The sequence below is a fragment of the Mustelus asterias genome, unplaced genomic scaffold, assembly GCF_964213995.1.
Source record: "Mustelus asterias unplaced genomic scaffold, sMusAst1.hap1.1 HAP1_SCAFFOLD_529, whole genome shotgun sequence".
Classification (NCBI taxonomy): domain Eukaryota; kingdom Metazoa; phylum Chordata; class Chondrichthyes; order Carcharhiniformes; family Triakidae; genus Mustelus; species Mustelus asterias.
In genome coordinates, this window is record NW_027590480.1 from 14,942 (window position 1) to 33,138 (window position 18,197).

General features: G+C 47.9%; 1 protein-coding gene across 1 annotated transcript in view; it reads left to right on the forward strand.

Moving 5' to 3' along the window:
* Positions 1–18,197, forward strand: part of trim105 (tripartite motif containing 105) — a 38,969-nt gene that overhangs the window by 14,699 nt on the left and 6,073 nt on the right. Inside the window, exons 2-5 of the mRNA XM_078204962.1 lie at positions 11,592–11,687; positions 14,349–14,582; positions 17,328–17,347; positions 17,892–18,001. Of these exons, the coding sequence (XP_078061088.1) occupies positions 11,592–11,687; positions 14,349–14,582; positions 17,328–17,347; positions 17,892–18,001 (460 nt within the window). The remainder of the gene's footprint in view (positions 1–11,591; positions 11,688–14,348; positions 14,583–17,327; positions 17,348–17,891; positions 18,002–18,197) is intronic.

Genomic DNA, 18,197 nt, shown 5'->3' on the forward strand with positions numbered 1-18,197 from the left:
GGGCCGATTTCAGAGTCCTGTGGACCCGGACCCCAAGGTCCTGCTGATCCTCTACCGTACTAAGAGTCTTTCCCTTTATATTGTACTCCTTCATCCCATTTGTCCTACCAAAATGGACCACGACGCATTTATCTGGGTTGAAGTCCATCTGCCACTTCTCCGCCCAGTCTTGCATCCTATCTATGTCCCTCTGTAACTTCTGACATCCCTCCAGACTATCCACAACCCCACCAGCCTTCGTGTCATTGGCAAACTTACCAACCCATCCCTCCGCTTCCTCATCCAGGTCATTTATGAAAATGACAAACAGCAAGGGTCCCAGAACAGATCCCTGGGGCACACCACTGGTGACCGACCTCCATTTAGAAAAAGACCCATCTATACCCACTCTCTGCCTCCTTTGGGCAAGCCAGTTCTGGATCCACCGGGCAGCAGCCCCTTGGATCCCATGCCCTCTCACTTTTTCTAGAAGCCTTGCATGGGGGACCTTATCGAACGCCTTGCTAAAATCCATATAAACCACATCTACCACCTTCCCTTCGTCAATGTGTTTAGTCACATTTTCGAAGAACTCCACCAGTCTCGTAAGGCACGATCTGCCCTTGACAAAGCCATGCTGCGTATTCTTGAGCATACTAAACTTCTCTAAATGCTCATATATCCTGTCCCTCAGGATCTTCTCCATCAGTTTACCAACCACTGAGGTTAGACTCACCGGTCGGTAATTACCTGGGTTATCCCTATTCCCCTTCTTGAAAATAGGAACCACATCCGCAATCCTCCGGCACCTCTCCTGTCTCCATTGACGACGCAAAGATCATCGCCAGAGGCTCTGCAATCTCCTCCCTCACCTCCCACAGTAACCTGGGGTACATCCCATCCGGACCCGGCGACTTATCTATCTTGATGCCATTCAAAGATTCCAGCACAACCTCTTTCTTAAAGTCCACATACTCAATCCTTTCAGTCCACCGCACGCCCGCAGTGCATCCACCCAGGTCCTTCTCTGTGAAAACCGAGGCAAAATACTCATTAAGCACCTCTGCCATTTCTACTGGTTCCGTTCAGACTTTCCCGCCTTCACCTTTTATAGGCCCTATTCCATCACGTCTCATCCTTTTACTCTTCACATATTTCTAGAACGCCTTAGGGTTCTCCTTAATCCTACCTGCCAGGGCCTTCTCGTGACCCCTTCTGGCTCTCCTAATTTCCTTCTTTAGTCCCTTCCTACAAGCCGTATACTCTTCTAAATCCCTATCTTCGCCTTTGAGGGGTGTAGTGGTAATTCCACTGGACTGACAGTCCAGGCTAATGAACACTCTGAGCACACGGGTTCAAATCCCACCACAGCAGCTGGTGGAATTCAAATTCAATACGTAAAAATTTGGAATTGAAAAGCTCGTCTCGGTAATGATGGCCTTGGAACTGTAACCAACTGTTATAAAAACCCAGCTGGTTCACGAATGTCCTTTAGTGGTCTGGCCTACATGTGACTCCAGACCGACAGAAACGTGATGACTCTTAACTGCCTTCTGAAATGGCTTAGCGAGTGACTCAGTTCAGGGGCAGTTAGGGATGGACACCTAGTGCTCGTCCAGCTAGCGACACCCACATCTCGTGAATGAATTTTTAAAAAATGAGTTCCAATTCCACCGACGCAGTTTGAGAATTTTAGTTTTGTTTTTTTAAAGTCTGGAATAAATTTGGTTTCAATCAAAGTGTGCTTGGTGTTGTTGGGATTATTGTGGAAACCCACCTAGATCACTAATGTAGGGAGGGAGATCTTGCCTGGTCTGGGTCTGTACGCCTGTACGTGACTCCACACCCGCCTCTTAACTGCCACTGTGATGGTTATGCGCGCCTGCCAGTCACCCTATATCTGTCAGCCAACTGCCCAGCTTATCGCAGCCTGGCACAGTGTGTTGGGATTGAGTGCCCCAAGAGCATTTGATATTGATTCAAACCCCATGAAGACTCGCAGCATCAGCTTAAACATGAGCACGGAAACTTTGTGCTGATTACCACCCACTGCCTTCCTTCGGCTAATGAATCAGCACTCCTCTGTGTGGAATGAGTGGTGTGCTGGCACCACTGCTGACTGGGCTGACCACATCCTGAATGACACAGCTGCCAGAGCGGGCCGTCAGCAAGTAGAACCAACAAGAGGGCCAAACCTACTTGGCCTCGATCTCGGTAATTAACCATGTCACTGACGCTTCTGTCCATGACAGTATTGAATGACTGTGTTTACTGTCCCTGCAGAAGCAAGTTTCTGGTCTTCTTCCTGAGGACACGTACCATCACGCTGTGTGCCACTGCGACTAATAAATAAAATACATTCAGTACAGCTCTGCCAGCTGAAAACTGGGCATCCACAAGGCTCACTGGGCCATCAGCAGAATTGCACTCGATCACAATCTGTAACCTCATGGCCCCCGGCACTCTACCATCATGTTGAGACCAGGAGATGAAGCCTGGTTCAGTAGGAGTGCAGGACCTTGTCACAAACGGAACCTTCCAAAACCATTACCTAGAAAAACAAAGATAATGTGTGCTTGGGAACTCCGCCCCTGCAAGTTCTCCTCCAAGTCACTCACCATCCTGACTTGGAAATATATCGGCCGTTCCTTCACCTGTCGCTAGGTGAAAATCCTGGAACTCCCTCCTTAACAGCACTGTGGGTGTACCTACACCACATGCAGCGATTCAAGGAGGCAGCTCACCACTACCTTCTCGAGGGTAATTAGGAATGGACAATAAATATTGATGCCTGTGACCCCACATTGTTGGAAGCCATTGACTGACACAGCAGGGGACCATGTGGCCTACCAATACCCAGAACAGGCTTGATGTTCATCTCCAGTTATGCCTGGAGCTCATGAGTCCGAAGGGTTAGGTTGATTGGCCATGCTGAATTGACCCTACTGTCAGGGGGGTTAGCAGGGTAAATATGTGCAGTTTCAGGAATAGGACCTGGGTAGGGCTTGTGGTCGGTACACACCCGATGGGCTGAATGGCCTCCTTCTGCACTGTAGGGATTCTCTGATTCTCAGTGTCGTGCTTGCTCAGGCAGATCCAATGCCCTCAGTTCTATCACTTTCGCTCGGCTATCTTCCAAGCAGATTGCAACATTAGAGGGAGCGGAACTGAAACCGTGCGAAGAACCTCATCTCGGTCCAAGCCTCACATGAAGTAAAACTGCCTGGAATTTGGTATGGTGCTGAGGCTGCACTCAATCTCCAGGGCAGCTGGCGAGAGACAATGGAGAACTGGGGAGGTGACGGCCTAGTGGTATTATCGCTAGACTATTAATCCAGAAACTCAGCGAATGTTCTGGGGACCCGGGTTTGAATCCCACCACGGCAGATGGTGGAATTTGAATTCAATAAAAAAATCTGGAATTAGCCCCATGACCAACGAATGAATTAAAAGAAGAACTAGGGGATATTTGAATGGATCGAGAGTAACGAGGAGAAGGCAAAGCCAATCTGAAAATGAAAAATGATCCCAGTCCCTTATTCCAATTTGCACCTTGTCCCACTTGCCCATTATCCCCGGCGCACACTGTCTCCCAGTCTGACAGCCTTGATTTTTAAAATTCCCATGTTCAAATCCTTCCATCGCCTCCTCGCTCCTCCCTACCTCGAATCTCCTCCAGCCCTACAATCCTTCAAGCGCCTTGAGTTTCTCTCATCCTGGCCTTCAGAACCTCCAGATTTAATCACTCCTCCATTGGTGTTTGTGCCTTCACTTGTTTCGACCCCAATCTCTGGAATCCTCCTCTTTAAGATGCTTAAAGTTGTCTTTGACCAAGCTTGGTCGCCTGAACTAATATCTCCCGATGTAGTTCAGTGTCAAATTTCATTTAATAACATTGCTGTTTTAGTGCCTTTTGGACATTTCAATAACTTAAGGATGCCACATAAATCAAAGAACAAAGAACAGTACAGCACAGGAAACAGGCTCTTCGGCCCTCCAAAATCCTTTTATTCTTTGGTGTCACTGGCAAGGCCAGCACTTTTGCCCTTGAACCAAGTGTCTCGCTTGGCCACCGCAGAGGGCAGTTAAGAGTCAACCACATTGCTGTGGGTCTGGAGTCACATGTGGGCCAGACCGGGGTAAGGATGGCAAATTTCCTTCCCTAAAGGACATTAGTGAACCAGACGAGTTTTTACAATAATCGATGATAGTTTCATGGTTACCATTACCAGTTTTATAATCCAGCTGTAATGGTGGGATTTGAACCCATGTCCCCAAAGCATTGACTTGGGCCTCCAGATTGCCAACCAGTGTTATTACCGTTACACCATTATCTCCCTCTACAAATATTTCATGAGTACATATCATTGTTGGTATTGTCATCACAGGCTCACTGGTGCCTATGTTTGGTTTCTGAATGTGGATGCTGTTGGCAGTTATTGGCCATCCTCGCTACGAAACGTTGTTAGTGAAGCACTACTGGGACCAGCTTTGATAGTTGATCGTCTCGCTGGGTAACTTCGAATGGTAATTAAAGAGCCAACGACATTGATGAAGGGACTGGGAGCCAGACCAGGTGCTAGACTTGGAAGTTGGTGTGCATTTTGAGCAAGCTGAGAGGGGTGATTGAAAAGCAGCAGTGCTGGTAAGAGATTAATTGGATTAATTGAATTGTTTATTTATTTAATTAGTCAGCTAGTGTGTGTATTTTTTTGGCCTTTACTTTAACAGCAGTTTTTCAAGTTTAAAGTGAAAACTAGAAGTGGGCAGCAAAGGAGTCTGGGAAGGGTTTTTATTTTAACTTTAAAAGTCAGTTACCTGGGTGGTTCCCCCTCATTGATCCACTGGAGCAAGCTGAGAGGGGTGATTGAAAAGCAGCAGTGCTGGTAAGAGATTAATTGGATTAATTGAATTGTTTATTTATTTAATTAGTCAGCTAGTGTGTGTATTTTTTTGGCCTTTACTTTAACAGCAGTTTTTCAAGTTTAAAGTGAAAACTAGAAGTGGGCAGCAAAGGAGTCTGGGAAGGGTTTTTATTTTAACTTTAAAAGTCAGTTACCTGGGTGGTTCCCCCTCATTGATCCACTGGAGCAAGCTGAGAGGGGTGATTGAAAAGCAGCAGTGCTGGTAAGAGATTAATTGGATTAATTGAATTGTTTATTTATTTAATTAGTCAGCTAGTGTGTGTATTTTTTTGGCCTTTACTTTAACAGCAGTTTTTCAAGTTTAAAGTGAAAACTAGAAGTGGGCAGCAAAGGAGTCTGGGAAGGGTTTTTATTTTAACTTTAAAAGTCAGTTACCTGGGTGGTTCCCCCTCATTGATCCACTGGAGCAAGCTGAGAGGGGTGATTGAAAAGCAGCAGTGCTGGTAAGAGATTAATTGGATTAATTGAATTGTTTATTTATTTAATTAGTCAGCTAGTGTGTGTATTTTTTTGGCCTTTACTTTAACAGCAGTTTTTCAAGTTTAAAGTGAAAACTAGAAGTGGGCAGCAAAGGAGTCTGGGAAGGGTTTTTATTTTAACTTTAAAAGTCAGTTACCTGGGTGGTTCCCCCTCATTGATCCACTGGAGCAAGCTGAGAGGGGTGATTGAAAAGCAGCAGTGCTGGTAAGAGATTAATTGGATTAATTGAATTGTTTATTTATTTAATTAGTCAGCTAGTGTGTGTATTTTTTTGGCCTTTACTTTAACAGCAGTTTTTCAAGTTTAAAGTGAAAACTAGAAGTGGGCAGCAAAGGAGTCTGGGAAGGGTTTTTATTTTAACTTTAAAAGTCAGTTACCTGGGTGGTTCCCCCTCATTGATCCACTGGAGCAAGCTGAGAGGGGTGATTGAAAAGCAGCAGTGCTGGTAAGAGATTAATTGGATTAATTGAATTGTTTATTTATTTAATTAGTCAGCTAGTGTGTGTATTTTTTTGGCCTTTACTTTAACAGCAGTTTTTCAAGTTTAAAGTGAAAACTAGAAGTGGGCAGCAAAGGAGTCTGGGAAGGGTTTTTATTTTAACTTTAAAAGTCAGTTACCTGGGTGGTTCCCCCTCATTGATCCACTGGAGCAAGCTGAGAGGGGTGATTGAAAAGCAGCAGTGCTGGTAAGAGATTAATTGGATTAATTGAATTGTTTATTTATTTAATTAGTCAGCTAGTGTGTGTATTTTTTTGGCCTTTACTTTAACAGCAGTTTTTCAAGTTTAAAGTGAAAACTAGAAGTGGGCAGCAAAGGAGTCTGGGAAGGGTTTTTATTTTAACTTTAAAAGTCAGTTACCTGGGTGGTTCCCCCTCAGTAGTAGTTTTTTTTTTTCTCTCGGGCCCCTAGCCCTATAAATTGGTGCAGAGGAGATACCCGATCCTCTACACTGGTAGAGGATCCCACCCTTCCATCCTCCTCTAACCTAATTATAAGTGTGGGGAAGTTTTTTGTTTTCTTTTTTTCTTGCTGGTAATGGCTTCAGGGATGGCAGTTCAGGCAGTATGCTGCATCTCCTGTGGGATGTATGTGGTGAGGAAATCCAGTAGTGTTTCAGGAGATTTTAGTTGTAAGAAGTGCATTAGATTGCAGCTTCTGGAGGAGCGTGTAAAGGAGCTGGAGGGGGAGGTAGAGGAACTCCGCATAATTCGGGAGGCGGAGGTGGAAGTTGATAGGAGTTATAGAGAAATAGTAACTCCTAGAAATGAGGCTTGGGTCAATGCCAGGAGGAGGGGTAAGAAGCAATCGGGAAGACAATCCCCTGGGGCGGTTCCCCTCCATAATAGGTTTTCGGTGCTGGAGGCTACAGTTGAGGAGGAATCAACTGAGCATAGAGAGCAGATCTCTGGGGGTGAGCCGAGTGAGAAAGCTCAGGTGGTTAGGGGCTGTAAAAGACTGGGCCTTGTGATTGGGGACTCCACAATTAAGGGGACAGATAGGAGGGTCGGAACTAAAGGTAGGGACTCAGGGTTGGTGTGTTGCCTACCAGGGGCTGGGGTCCGGGATGTGTCTGACAGGGTATTCAAGACTCTTAGGGGGGAGGGAGATAAACCACAAGTTATTGTACATGTGGGGACACACGACATAGGGAGGATAGGGGAAGGGGATATTAGGCAGGGATTTATGGAGTTGGGGTGGAAACTAAAGGCCAAGACTGACAGAGTGGTTATCTCTGGACTCTTGCCTGTACCACGGGATAGTTTAGAGAGGAATAGGGAGAGGGAAGGTTTGAATTCATGGCTGAGGGGATGGTGCAGGAGGGAGGGGTTCAGGTACTTAAGCAATTGGGGCTCGTACTGGGGAAGGTGTGACCTCTATGAGAAGGATGGTCTACACCTTAATCAGAAGGGGACCAATATCCTGGGGGGTAAATTTGCTAAGGCCATGCAGGGAGGTTTAAACTGATTCGGGGGGGGGGAGGGATCCTGAGTAGTGGGGCTGAAAGTGAGGGATGCATGGATGGGGACTGCAATGCACGGCATTGCAGAGGTGGGGTGGAGCAGGGTTTGAAATGTGTATACTTCAATGCCAGGAGTATTCGCAATAAAGTGGGTGAACTTGCAGCGTGGATCAGTACCTGGGACTTCGATGTTGTGGCTATTTCAGAGACATGGATAGAGCAGGGGCAGGAATGGATGCTGCAGGTCCCGGGGTTCAAATGTTTTAGTCGAAGTAGGGAAGGAGGTAGAAGAGGGGGAGGGGTAGCATTATTGGTCAGAGATTGTATCACAGTGTCAGAGAGGAGGTTTGATGAGGACTTATCTGTTGAGGTAGTATGGGCGGAGATTAGAAATAGGAGAGGAGAGGTCACCCTGTTGGGAGTCTTTTATAGACCTCCTAAAAGTTCTAGAGAGGTTGAGGAAAGGATTGCGGAGTCAATCCTGCTTAGGAGTGAAAGTAATAGGGCAATTGTTATGGGGGATTTTAACTTGACTAATATTGACTGGAATTGTTATAGCTCTAGCTCGTTAGAGGGGTCAGTTTTTGTTCAGAGCGTGCAGGAAGGTTTTTTGACTCAGTATGTAGACAGGCCAACTAGAGGTGAGGCTATATTGGATCTGGTGCTGGGAAATGAGCCAGACCAGGTGCTAGACTTGGAAGTTGGTGTGCATTTTGGTGATAGTGACCACAATTCGGTTACGTTCACCTTAGTGATGGAAAGGGATAGGCATGAACCTCGGGCCAGTGGTTTTAGCTGGGGGAAGGGTAATTATGAGGCTATTAGGAGAGAATTAGGAAACATAGGTTGGACTAGGAGATTACAGGGACTGGGAACGTCCGACATGTGGAGTTTTTTCAAGGAGCAGCTACTGCGAGTCTGTGATAGGTATGTCCCTGTCAGGCAAGGAGGAATTGGTAGGGCTAGGGAACCGTGGTGCACCAAAAAAGTTTCTTTGTTGGTTAAAAAGAAAAAGGAGGCTTATGTTCGGGTGAGACGTGAGCACTCGGGTAGTGCACTAGAAAGCTTTAGATTGGCTAAGAGGGAGTTGAAGAGCGAGCTTAGAAGGGCTAAAAGGGGACATGAGAAGACTTTGGCGGATAGGGTTAAAGAGAATCCTAAGGCGTTCTATAGGTATGTCAAGAACAGAAGGTTGGTTAGGGCAAGTTTAGGGCCAGTTATAGATGGCAGAGGGAAGTTATGTGTGGAACCGGAGGAGATTGGTGAAGCATTGAACCAATATTTCTCTTCGGTGTTCACGCAAGGGGACATGAATATAGCTGAGGAGGACACTGGGTTGCAGGGGAGTAGAATAGACAGTATTACAGTTGATAAGGAGGATGTGCAGGATATTCTGGAGGGTCTGAAAATAGATAAATCCCCTGGTCCGGATGGGATTTATCCAAGGATTCTCTGGGAGGCAAGAGAAGTGATTGCAGAGCCTCTGGCTCTGATCTTCAGGTCGTCGTTGGCCTCTGGTATAGTACCAGAAGATTGGAGGTTAGCGAATGTTGTCCCATTGTTTAAGAAGGGGAACAGAGACTTCCCCGGGAATTATAGACCGGTGAGTCTCACTTCTGTTGTCGGCAAGATGTTGGAAAAAATTATAAGGGATAGGATTTATAGTTATTTGGAGAGTAATGAATTGATAGGTGATAGTCAGCATGGTTTTGTGGCAGGTAGGTCGTGCCTTACTAACCTTATTGAGTTTTTTGAGAAAGTGACCAAGGAGGTGGATGGGGGCAAGGCAGTGGACGTGGTATATATGGATTTTAGTAAGGCGTTTGATAAGGTTCACCATGGTAGGCTTCTGCAGAAAATGCAGATGTATGGGATTGGGGGTGATCTAGGAAATTGGATCAGGAATTGGCTAGCGGATAGGAAACAGAGGGTGGTGGTTGATAGTAAATATTCATCATGGAGTGCGGTTACAAGTGGTGTACCTCAGGGATCTGTTTTGGGGCCACTGCTGTTTGTAATATTTATTAATGATCTGGATGAGGGTATAGTTGGGTGGATTAGCAAATTTGCTGATGACACCAAAGTCGGTGGTGTGGTAGACAGTGAGGAAGGGTGTCGTAGTTTGCAGGAAGACTTAGACAGGTTGCAAAGTTGGGCCGAGAGGTGGCGGATGGAGTTTAATGCGGAGAAGTGTGAGGTAATTCACTTTGGTAGGAATAACAGATGTGTTGAGTATAGGGCTAACGGGAGGACTTTGAATAGTGTGGAGGAGCAGAGGGATCTAGGTGTATGTGTGCATAGATCCCTGAAAGTTGGGAATCAAGTAGATAAGGTTGTTAAGAAGGCATATATTGGTAGGGGGATTGAATTTAGGAGTCGTAGCGTTATGTTGCAACTGTACACAACTCTGGTGCGGCCGCACTTGGAGTACTGTGTGCAGTTCTGGTCCCCACATTACAGGAAGGATGTGGAGGCTTTGGAGAGGGTGCAGAGGAGGTTTACCAGGATGTTGCCTGGTATGGAGGGGAGATCCTATGAGGAGAGGCTGAGGGATTTGGGATTGTTTTCGCTGGAAAGGCGGCGGCTAAGAGGGGATCTTATTGAAACATATAAGATGATTAGAGGTTTAGATAGGGTGGATAGTGATAGCCTTTTTCCTCTGATGGAGAAATCCAGCACGAGGGGGCATGGCTTTAAATTGAGGGGGGCTAGTTATAGAACCGATGTCAGGGGTAGGTTCTTTACCCAGAGGGTGGTGAGGGATTGGAATGCCCTGCCAGCATCAGTAGTAAATGCGCCTAGTTTGGGGGCGTTTAAGAGATCCGTAGATAGGTTCATGGACGAAAAGAAATTGGTTTAGGTTGGAGGATCACAGTTTTTTTTTTAACTGGTCGGTGCAACATCGTGGGCCGAAGGGCCTGTTCTGCGCTGTAATGTTCTATGTTCTATGTTCACCATGGAAGTAACTGTTTATCCGCGATTTATTTGATGAATTGAAGTTCCCTGAATCCCCCAGGGCAGGATTTAAATTCGTGTCTCCAGATTCCTGGACCAGTAACGCGATAATTGTGCGACCGTTCCTTATCGTAAAGGATCGTGGAATTCTAAAACACAAGTTACACCCTGAGGGAGCCGGGATGTTTTGCGGTGGTTTTGAAAGACCTCAGATTTTCCCGTCCCATCCGCCACGGTCAGCCAAGATCTTCCGGTCTTGGGGCGAGCGTGGTCGGAAAATCCCGCCGCTCACGATGGGCATTGGCGCTGCCCACTAAGCTGGGCGCACCCCCAGATTGAATGAATCATAGCAACTTTCCCGCAAATTGTGGCCCGTCAATCATTCTCAGCTGTGTATTAATCAAAGGATGCCCGAGTTAGCACTCTTAAATATATTGGATGTTGTTAGAATGAATTTGCATCTTAAAACTCTGACCAATCATCCTAGCTTGTGACAGATATGGCAAATAAAGCTTGTCCTTCTTGTTAGGGAGGACGGTGGGTGTGGGGAGGGGAATGGAGAACACTTCTCAAAATGGGGTGGCGGGGGTTAATTTGTGGTGGGCACTGGCAGTTGTGCCCAAACTCTGCCACTCTTCCCCCCCCCCCCCCCCTCTCCCACTTCCCAATAGGTTTTTAAAAACCTACGGGTGTCCCTTGGGTCAGACCGGAATGTTCTTTCCTGAACCTTTACCTCGCGATAGGGCGGCATGGTGGCACAGTGGCTAGCGCTGCTGCCCCACAGTCTCAGGGACCGGGGTTCGATTCCGGCCTCGGATGACTGTCTGTGTGGAGTTTGCACATTTTCCCCGTGTCTGAAAGCAAATTACTGCGGATGCTGGAATCTGAAACCAAAAGAGAAACTGCTGGAAAATCTCATCAGGTCCGGCAGCATCTGCAAGCAGAGAAAAGAGCTGACAAAGGGTGGTCTGGACTCGCAACGTCGGCTCTTTTCTCTCCTTACAGATGCTGCCAGACTTGCTGAGATTTTCCAGCATTTTCCCTTTTGGCTCCCCGTGTCTGCGTGGGTTTCCTCCGGGTGCTCCGGTTTCCTCCCACAGCCTGAAAGACGTGCTGGTTAGGTGCATTGGTCATGGTAATTGCCCTTGGTGTCAGGGGAATCAGCAGGATAAATACAGAGGGTTACAGGGATAGGGCCTGGGTTAGGATCGTTGTTAATGCAGGCTCAATGGGCCAAATGGCCTCCTCCTGCACTGTGGGGATTCTATGATTCTATGATGTTATCTTTCAGAAACAACTGACTGATGTCATGAAATGTCATCGGGACCAAGTGGATAAGTTTGTGAAGATGAAGAGGCGGAATGAGGAAAAGATTGTGGGAATCAAGGTACATTTGGACTGGATTGTGGCTCCCTTACCCACTCTCGATCTTTTAATTGAGGATTCTCGGCATGATGTTGGCCAGATGAATTTCTCTGCTCCTGTCCTTCTCTCTGACCTGTCTCCTCCAGAACCAGGTCCATCTCCTCCATTCTCTCAGGTCCATCGGTGATTTTATCAAATCTGCCGACAAGAGTGGTGCTGTTGTTGTTGTCTGGTGTACTCACCTCTACCTTAGAGTGCCAACGCTGAGTCACTTCTAACCTCCCCCTGGACCATGGTCCCCACCAGTGAACATCAAACCATTGTTTCCAGGACGGACACTGCCCTCATCTGCTCTGCTGACCTTCCCTCCACAGCCTCCAGCTTCATAGTCCCCCAACCCCACGCATCCCGCTTCTTCCCAAAATCCACAAACAGGACTGTCCCGCCATCGTATCAGCCTGTTCCTGCCCGACTGAACTCATTTCCTCCTATCTCGACTTCATCTTCTCTCCCCATGTCCATTCGCTTCCCGTCTACATTCCCGATTCCTCTGATGCCCTACGTCATATCAAAAGTTCCCAGTTCCCTGGCCCTAACCACCACCTCCTCACTATAGACGTCCAGTCCCTCGACACCTCCATTCCTCACCAGGAGGGTCTGAGGCCTCCACTTCCTCCTTGAGCAGAGGCCCCATCCGCACCACTCCCCCCGCCCGCCTGACTGAACTTGTTCTGTCACAAAGTAATTTTGCCTTTAACTTGTCTCACTTCCTGCAAACAGCAGGTGTGACTATGGGTACCCACAGGGGCCCCAGTTACACCTGCCATTTTGTGGGTTATGTGGAACACTCCTTGTTCCAGTCTGACTCAGACTCCCTCCTAACTCTGTTACATCGATGGCTGTATCAATGCTGCTTCGTGCTCCTGTCTGGACCTAGGAAAATATAACAATTTTTGCTGCCAATTTCCCGCCCTCTCACCTTCACATGGTCTGTCTCCAACACTTCCCTTCCCTTCCTTGACCTCTCTGTTCCCAGTGATAGGCAGTCTACTAATGTTCATTAAAAAACCCACTGACTTCCACAGTTACCCTGACTACAGCTCCTCACACCCTGCTCCCTGTAAGGACCCCATCCCAATCTCCCGGTTTCTCTGCCTCCGTCACGTCTGTTTCAACGATGCTACTTTCCAAATGGCACTTTGGATCTGTCTGCTGCTGCTTTAAGGCATAAATCCTCCCACTTTGGCTGACAAGGCTCTCAACCATGTCCGACCCACTTCCTGCACCTCTGCTCTAACCTTTCCCCTCCCTCCCAGAGCCAAATAGGGCCCCCCCTTGTCCTGAATTTCTACCCCATCAGTCTCCATATCCCAAGGGCTATCCTCTGCCAACTCCAGAATGATGCCACATCTTCCCCTAACCAGCGTTCATTGGGATCATTGCCCCTGTGATCCCCTGGTCCATTCCTCTACCATCCCCTTCCCACTGCACCTTCCCATGCAATCGCCGGGGGTACAACACCTGCCTTTTATCTCCTTCCTCCACACCACCCAAGACCTGAAACACTCCTTCCGATGGAGGCACCATTTTAATTGTCCTGTCTCGATCTGTTCCACTGTATTCATTGCTCCCACTGCGGTCTCCTCTACATTGGGAGGACTGAACACAGACCGGGTGATTGCTTTGCGGGGCATCTCTGTGGAGTCTGTAAGCACGATCCCAACCTTCCTACAACTTTTCAATTCACCATCTTGCTCCCTCGCGCTGACATCTCTGTCCTTGGCCTGCTGCAATGTTCCAGTGAAGCCCAAGGCAAACTGGAGGAACAGGACCTCGTCTTCTGATTAGACACTTTACAGCCTTCTGGATTTGACATTGAATTCACCGACTTCAGCCGCTGAGCTTTGCCCTCCAGTTTGTATCCTTCCCCATCCTCGGTTCTCATGCTCTGTTTTGAGACTGCACTGGCCCTTTCTCTGCAATGCACACATTCTGCTACTTATCTTTCAGACAGTACTGACCTTTGTTCTGCTATTAACACCTACTCTGGATTAAAGCTTTAGTCTTTAATGCTAACATTACCACTCTCTTTGTCTTGTGTTCCATTGCATGTTTATCATTTAATCTCTGCTGCCTTCTAACCCCTGGCTGTATTTTGCTCCAACCCCCGCCTCCCCCCCCCCCTCCCGCCCCCTTTCCCTTTTTAAAACCCATCACATGTCTCCTTCTCTCCAATTCCAAAGGAATGTCCCATTGGACTTGAAAGGTTAACTCTGTTTCTCTCTCCGGAGATGCTGCCAGACCTCCTGAGTTTTTCCAGCATTTCTCCACTTTTTATTGCGGACTGGGATTAATCTTGGTGACCCTTCGAATCCTGGAATGTGCTGATTGTGATATGGGTGGGAATTATCCTCCTTGACCCGGGGCGGGGGGTGGGTGCGAGGGAGGGGGTGGGGGGGCGGGGGCGGTGGAATTAGCTGAGGATAAACAGAATCGGATAAATAATTGGAGGAAAAACATTGCCGGGTTGTGTGCAAAGAGCTGTTGGGTTTGGGACTTGATAGACCAGCCATGGGCACAATGGGCCGAATGGCCTCCTGCTGTGCTCCATGTTGCTGTGAGCGGGTGCTGGTTTCCTGGAGTGATGTTTGGGAAGGTTTTCAGAGTCGGTTCTCTCTTACAGAGGGACTCGGCTGAACTCCAGCAGAAGGTGAAGAGTGACTTTGAAAAGATGCACCAGATCCTGTGGAAAGAGGAGAGCAGCCTGGTGTACGAGCTCCAGCGGGACGAGGCCTCGGTTCTGGAGAAGCTGGAGAGACACATCCAGCAGCTGGATACGGGGCTGGAGGAGCTGGAGCAGCTGATCAGTGGCACCCACGGGTGCCTGGAGCAGCTGAAGAGCACGGTGCTGATTGAGGTAACGACGTTTATTTATTAGTGTCACAAGTAGGCTTACATTAACACTGCAATGAAGTTACTGTGAAAATACCCTAGTCGCTACACTCTGGCACCTGTTCGGGTACACTGAGGGAGAATTTAGCATGGCCAATGCACCTAACCAGCACGTCTTTCAGACAGTGGGAGGAAACCGGAGCACCTGGAGGAAACCCCACGCGGACACGGGGAGAACGTGCAGACTCCGCACAAACAGTCACCCAAGCCGGGAATTGAACCCGGGTCCTTGGCGCTGTGAGGCAGCAGTGCTAACCGCTGTGCCACCATTTACCAGGTGGGAGTAAGGGGGAGCTGGGGCAAAGGGGGAGTGGGTGTGAGCGATGGGTATGAAATGGCTTCCCCCCTCATCCCTCCATCCTCCCAGGCTCGGAGTAAACTGGGGAGGGCTGAATTGGCCTGATTTCCAAACTGGTTGAATTTCATTGGGTGAGGAGTCCGGGAGGCTGGATAAAGCTATCAACAAACCAAACATCTTCAACGATTGGGTCAAAGCTTTCTAAATTTGATCGGAAAAGCTCCATTTCTTAAGCGTGGTCATGTCTACAGGATATCGGGTTTCAAGACACAAATTTAAGATGAGATAGGTCAGTGGAGAGATGAGATTTGTTTTAATGCAGCAAGTTGTTGTGATCTGGAATACTTGGCCTGGAAGGTTGGTGGACGTAGGTTCAATAATAACTTTCTGACAGGAACTGGATAAATACTTGAGGAGGCAATGTTTACCGGCGCAATGAGGGGAGGGCGGGGTAGAGTATGATGAGTGGGACCAATGGGATGGGCCAGATGGCCTCCAGTTGTGTGCTATAAAATTGGCTGACTCCAGTTCAATGCTCCAAATTCTTGTTTTAATTAAAACGAAAGTCCAGCTGCCCGGGGCCCTGAGCTCTGGTTTCTGTGGCCTCAACTTGTGCACTGCTCATTCTGTCTACTTACTAGATGTTTGAGATTGGCGAAAACAGAGACAAACTCGGGACTGGCGTCTCTCACTTCCTTTATTTCTAAACAGCTGATCTAACACTCAGCAAGAACAATTCATCGTCAGCAATCTGAGAGTAAAGAAAGAGGTTACATTTACTTCTAAATCAGGATGAACCAAAACCTTTTTTATTGTACTGTAGAAATGGGGTGCCACGGTGGCACAGTGGTTGGCGCTGCTGCCTCACAGCGCCAGGGACCCAGGTTCAATTCCAGCCTTGGGTCACTGTCTGTGTGGAGTTTGCACATTCTCCCCGTGTCTGCGTGGGTTTCCTCCGGGTTCATAGAATCACAGAAACCCTACAGTGCAGAAGGAGGCCGTCTGGCCCATCGAGTCTGCACCGACCACAATCCCACCCAGACCCTACACCCATATCCCTACACATTTTACCTGCTAATCCCTCTAACCTACGCATCTCAGGACACTAAGGGGCAATTTTAGCATGGCCAATCAACCTAACCCGCACATCTTTGGACTGTGGGAGGAAACCAGAGCACCCGGAGGAAACCCACACAGACACAAGGAGAATGTGCAAACTCCACACAGACAGTGACCCAAGCCGGGAATCGAACCCAGGTCCCTGGAGCTGTGAAGCAACAGTGCTAACCACTGTGCTACTGTGCCACCCTAACCCGGGTTGTGCGGATTAGGTTGATTGGCCATTCTAAATTGCCCCTTAGTGTCAGGGGGCCTAGCAGCGTAAATACGTGGGGTTACGGGGTTAGGGCCTGGGTGGGATTATGGTCGGTGCAGACTCAACGGTCTGAATGGCCTCCTTCTGCACTGTGGGGATTCTATGATTCCATAAATGTGGCAGCTAATTTCTGCACAGCAAGCTCCCACAAACTGCAATGTCATAATGACCAGATAATGTGGTCTGTTAGTAACTCTGATTTGAAGGATAAATGGGGTTAAGGATAAATTATTTGGGGAACCCACTGCTCTTGTTTGAAATAGTGGCCACAGGATCCAGACCCTCCAGAGAGGGTAGCTTTAATGTCTCACTTAGAAGGTGACACCTCTGGCAGTGAAGACCCCCCTCAGTACTGCTTTAGGAGTGTCAGGGTTACACACTCAGACCCGTGACATTCTGATTTGAGTGTGGGACATTGGGATTAGTTTTGAATTGCTCTGCAATATATTTAAGGTGAAGCTCAATGAACAGAGAGACAAAGGAATAGAATATGTTGGTAGTGGGAGGAGGCTAGCCCAGACCTGCTGGTTGAACAGCCTGTAGGACTTTTAAAATGCTGGGCCAGCACTTGTTGTCCATCCCTAATTGCCCTTGTTCTGAAGGACAGTTAAGAGGCAACCACATTGTTGTGGTTCGAGAGTCACATGTCGGCCAGACTGGGTAGTGAACCCGATGGGTTTTTACGACGTGGTTGTTACCGACGCTACCTTTTCATTCTAAATTTTATTCATTGAATTTAAATTCCACCAGCTGCCATGGTGGGATTTGAAACCATGTCCCCAGGGCATTAGCCTGGGCCTCTGGATAACTAGTCCAGTGACATTACCAGGACAGCACCGTCTGCCCATAACTGTCCCAGTGCTGGTGGAATGGTTCAGTTTAATTTGACACTGATGTAAAGCTCTAGGAATGCAGACTAATGGAGTTGGGCAAAGGTTTAGTTAATGGGTGGAACAGTACATCAGGCAGGAATCGGAGTGCTGGATACTGAGGCTTTGAGATGTACCTAACTCTGCCTCATTCTGTTTCTGTTTCAGACTCGCGGTCTGGCACGCAGGTAGGTGAACTCTACTTTCATTTCATTGTATAATCAAACGTGCTTTCCGTTATTGGTCGAGACTGCACTGAGGTCAACATTGGGGTTGTGCAAAACCTTTCGTGTGTTACCTGACTCACACCAAGTCCAGTTCACGCACCGGACACCCCGCTTTCTGGAAAGTGCTTCACATTATCCTGGGGCTAAGAAAGAGAGAGTTTATTTCCATGGGTTGTTTTGTCAGAGAGTCAAGCTCTCACTGATGCATGATTTACATCCTTGCTCGTGCACCTACCAGCTTGCTTTCACCTCTGTGTACACCTCTTCTCCCTCCCTCTTTCTCTCTCTCGCTGTCCTCTCTTTAGTTTTTTTCCATTTGCTCTTTCTGTGTCTGAATTTGTTTTTATGGGGTGGATATTCAGGAAGGTTTGAAATATGGTTTGCTTTCCCCCTCCTCTCTCTCTCTCTCTGAAGTCTTGCTGCCTCGGGCTCTGCCCAGTTTTCAAGCTGACTACCCGCAGTGCTGACTGGCTGTCCCATTGACATCCTCCTCCATTCCTCGCAGTGTGCAGGTCGAGAGTGAGCCAGATGTCAGCAGCCACCTTCGCAGCGCTCGCTACACCGGACCTCTTCAATACATCATCTGGAAGAAGATGTACAAATCTCTGGAGCCAGGTAACCATGGGCATCTCTGCCAGTCAGGAGCCCTTCAGTCTGTGTCATTGTAGCGTCTTTCTCTCTGTTCACTCTAACGCTTCCAGTTGAGGGATTTCCGGATTGCTGAACGCAACTTTTTACCTTTCGATTCCCAACCGGAAACTTCCTGACTTTGTGCTTCTATGGTAGTCATGATGTGGAGATGCCGGCGTTG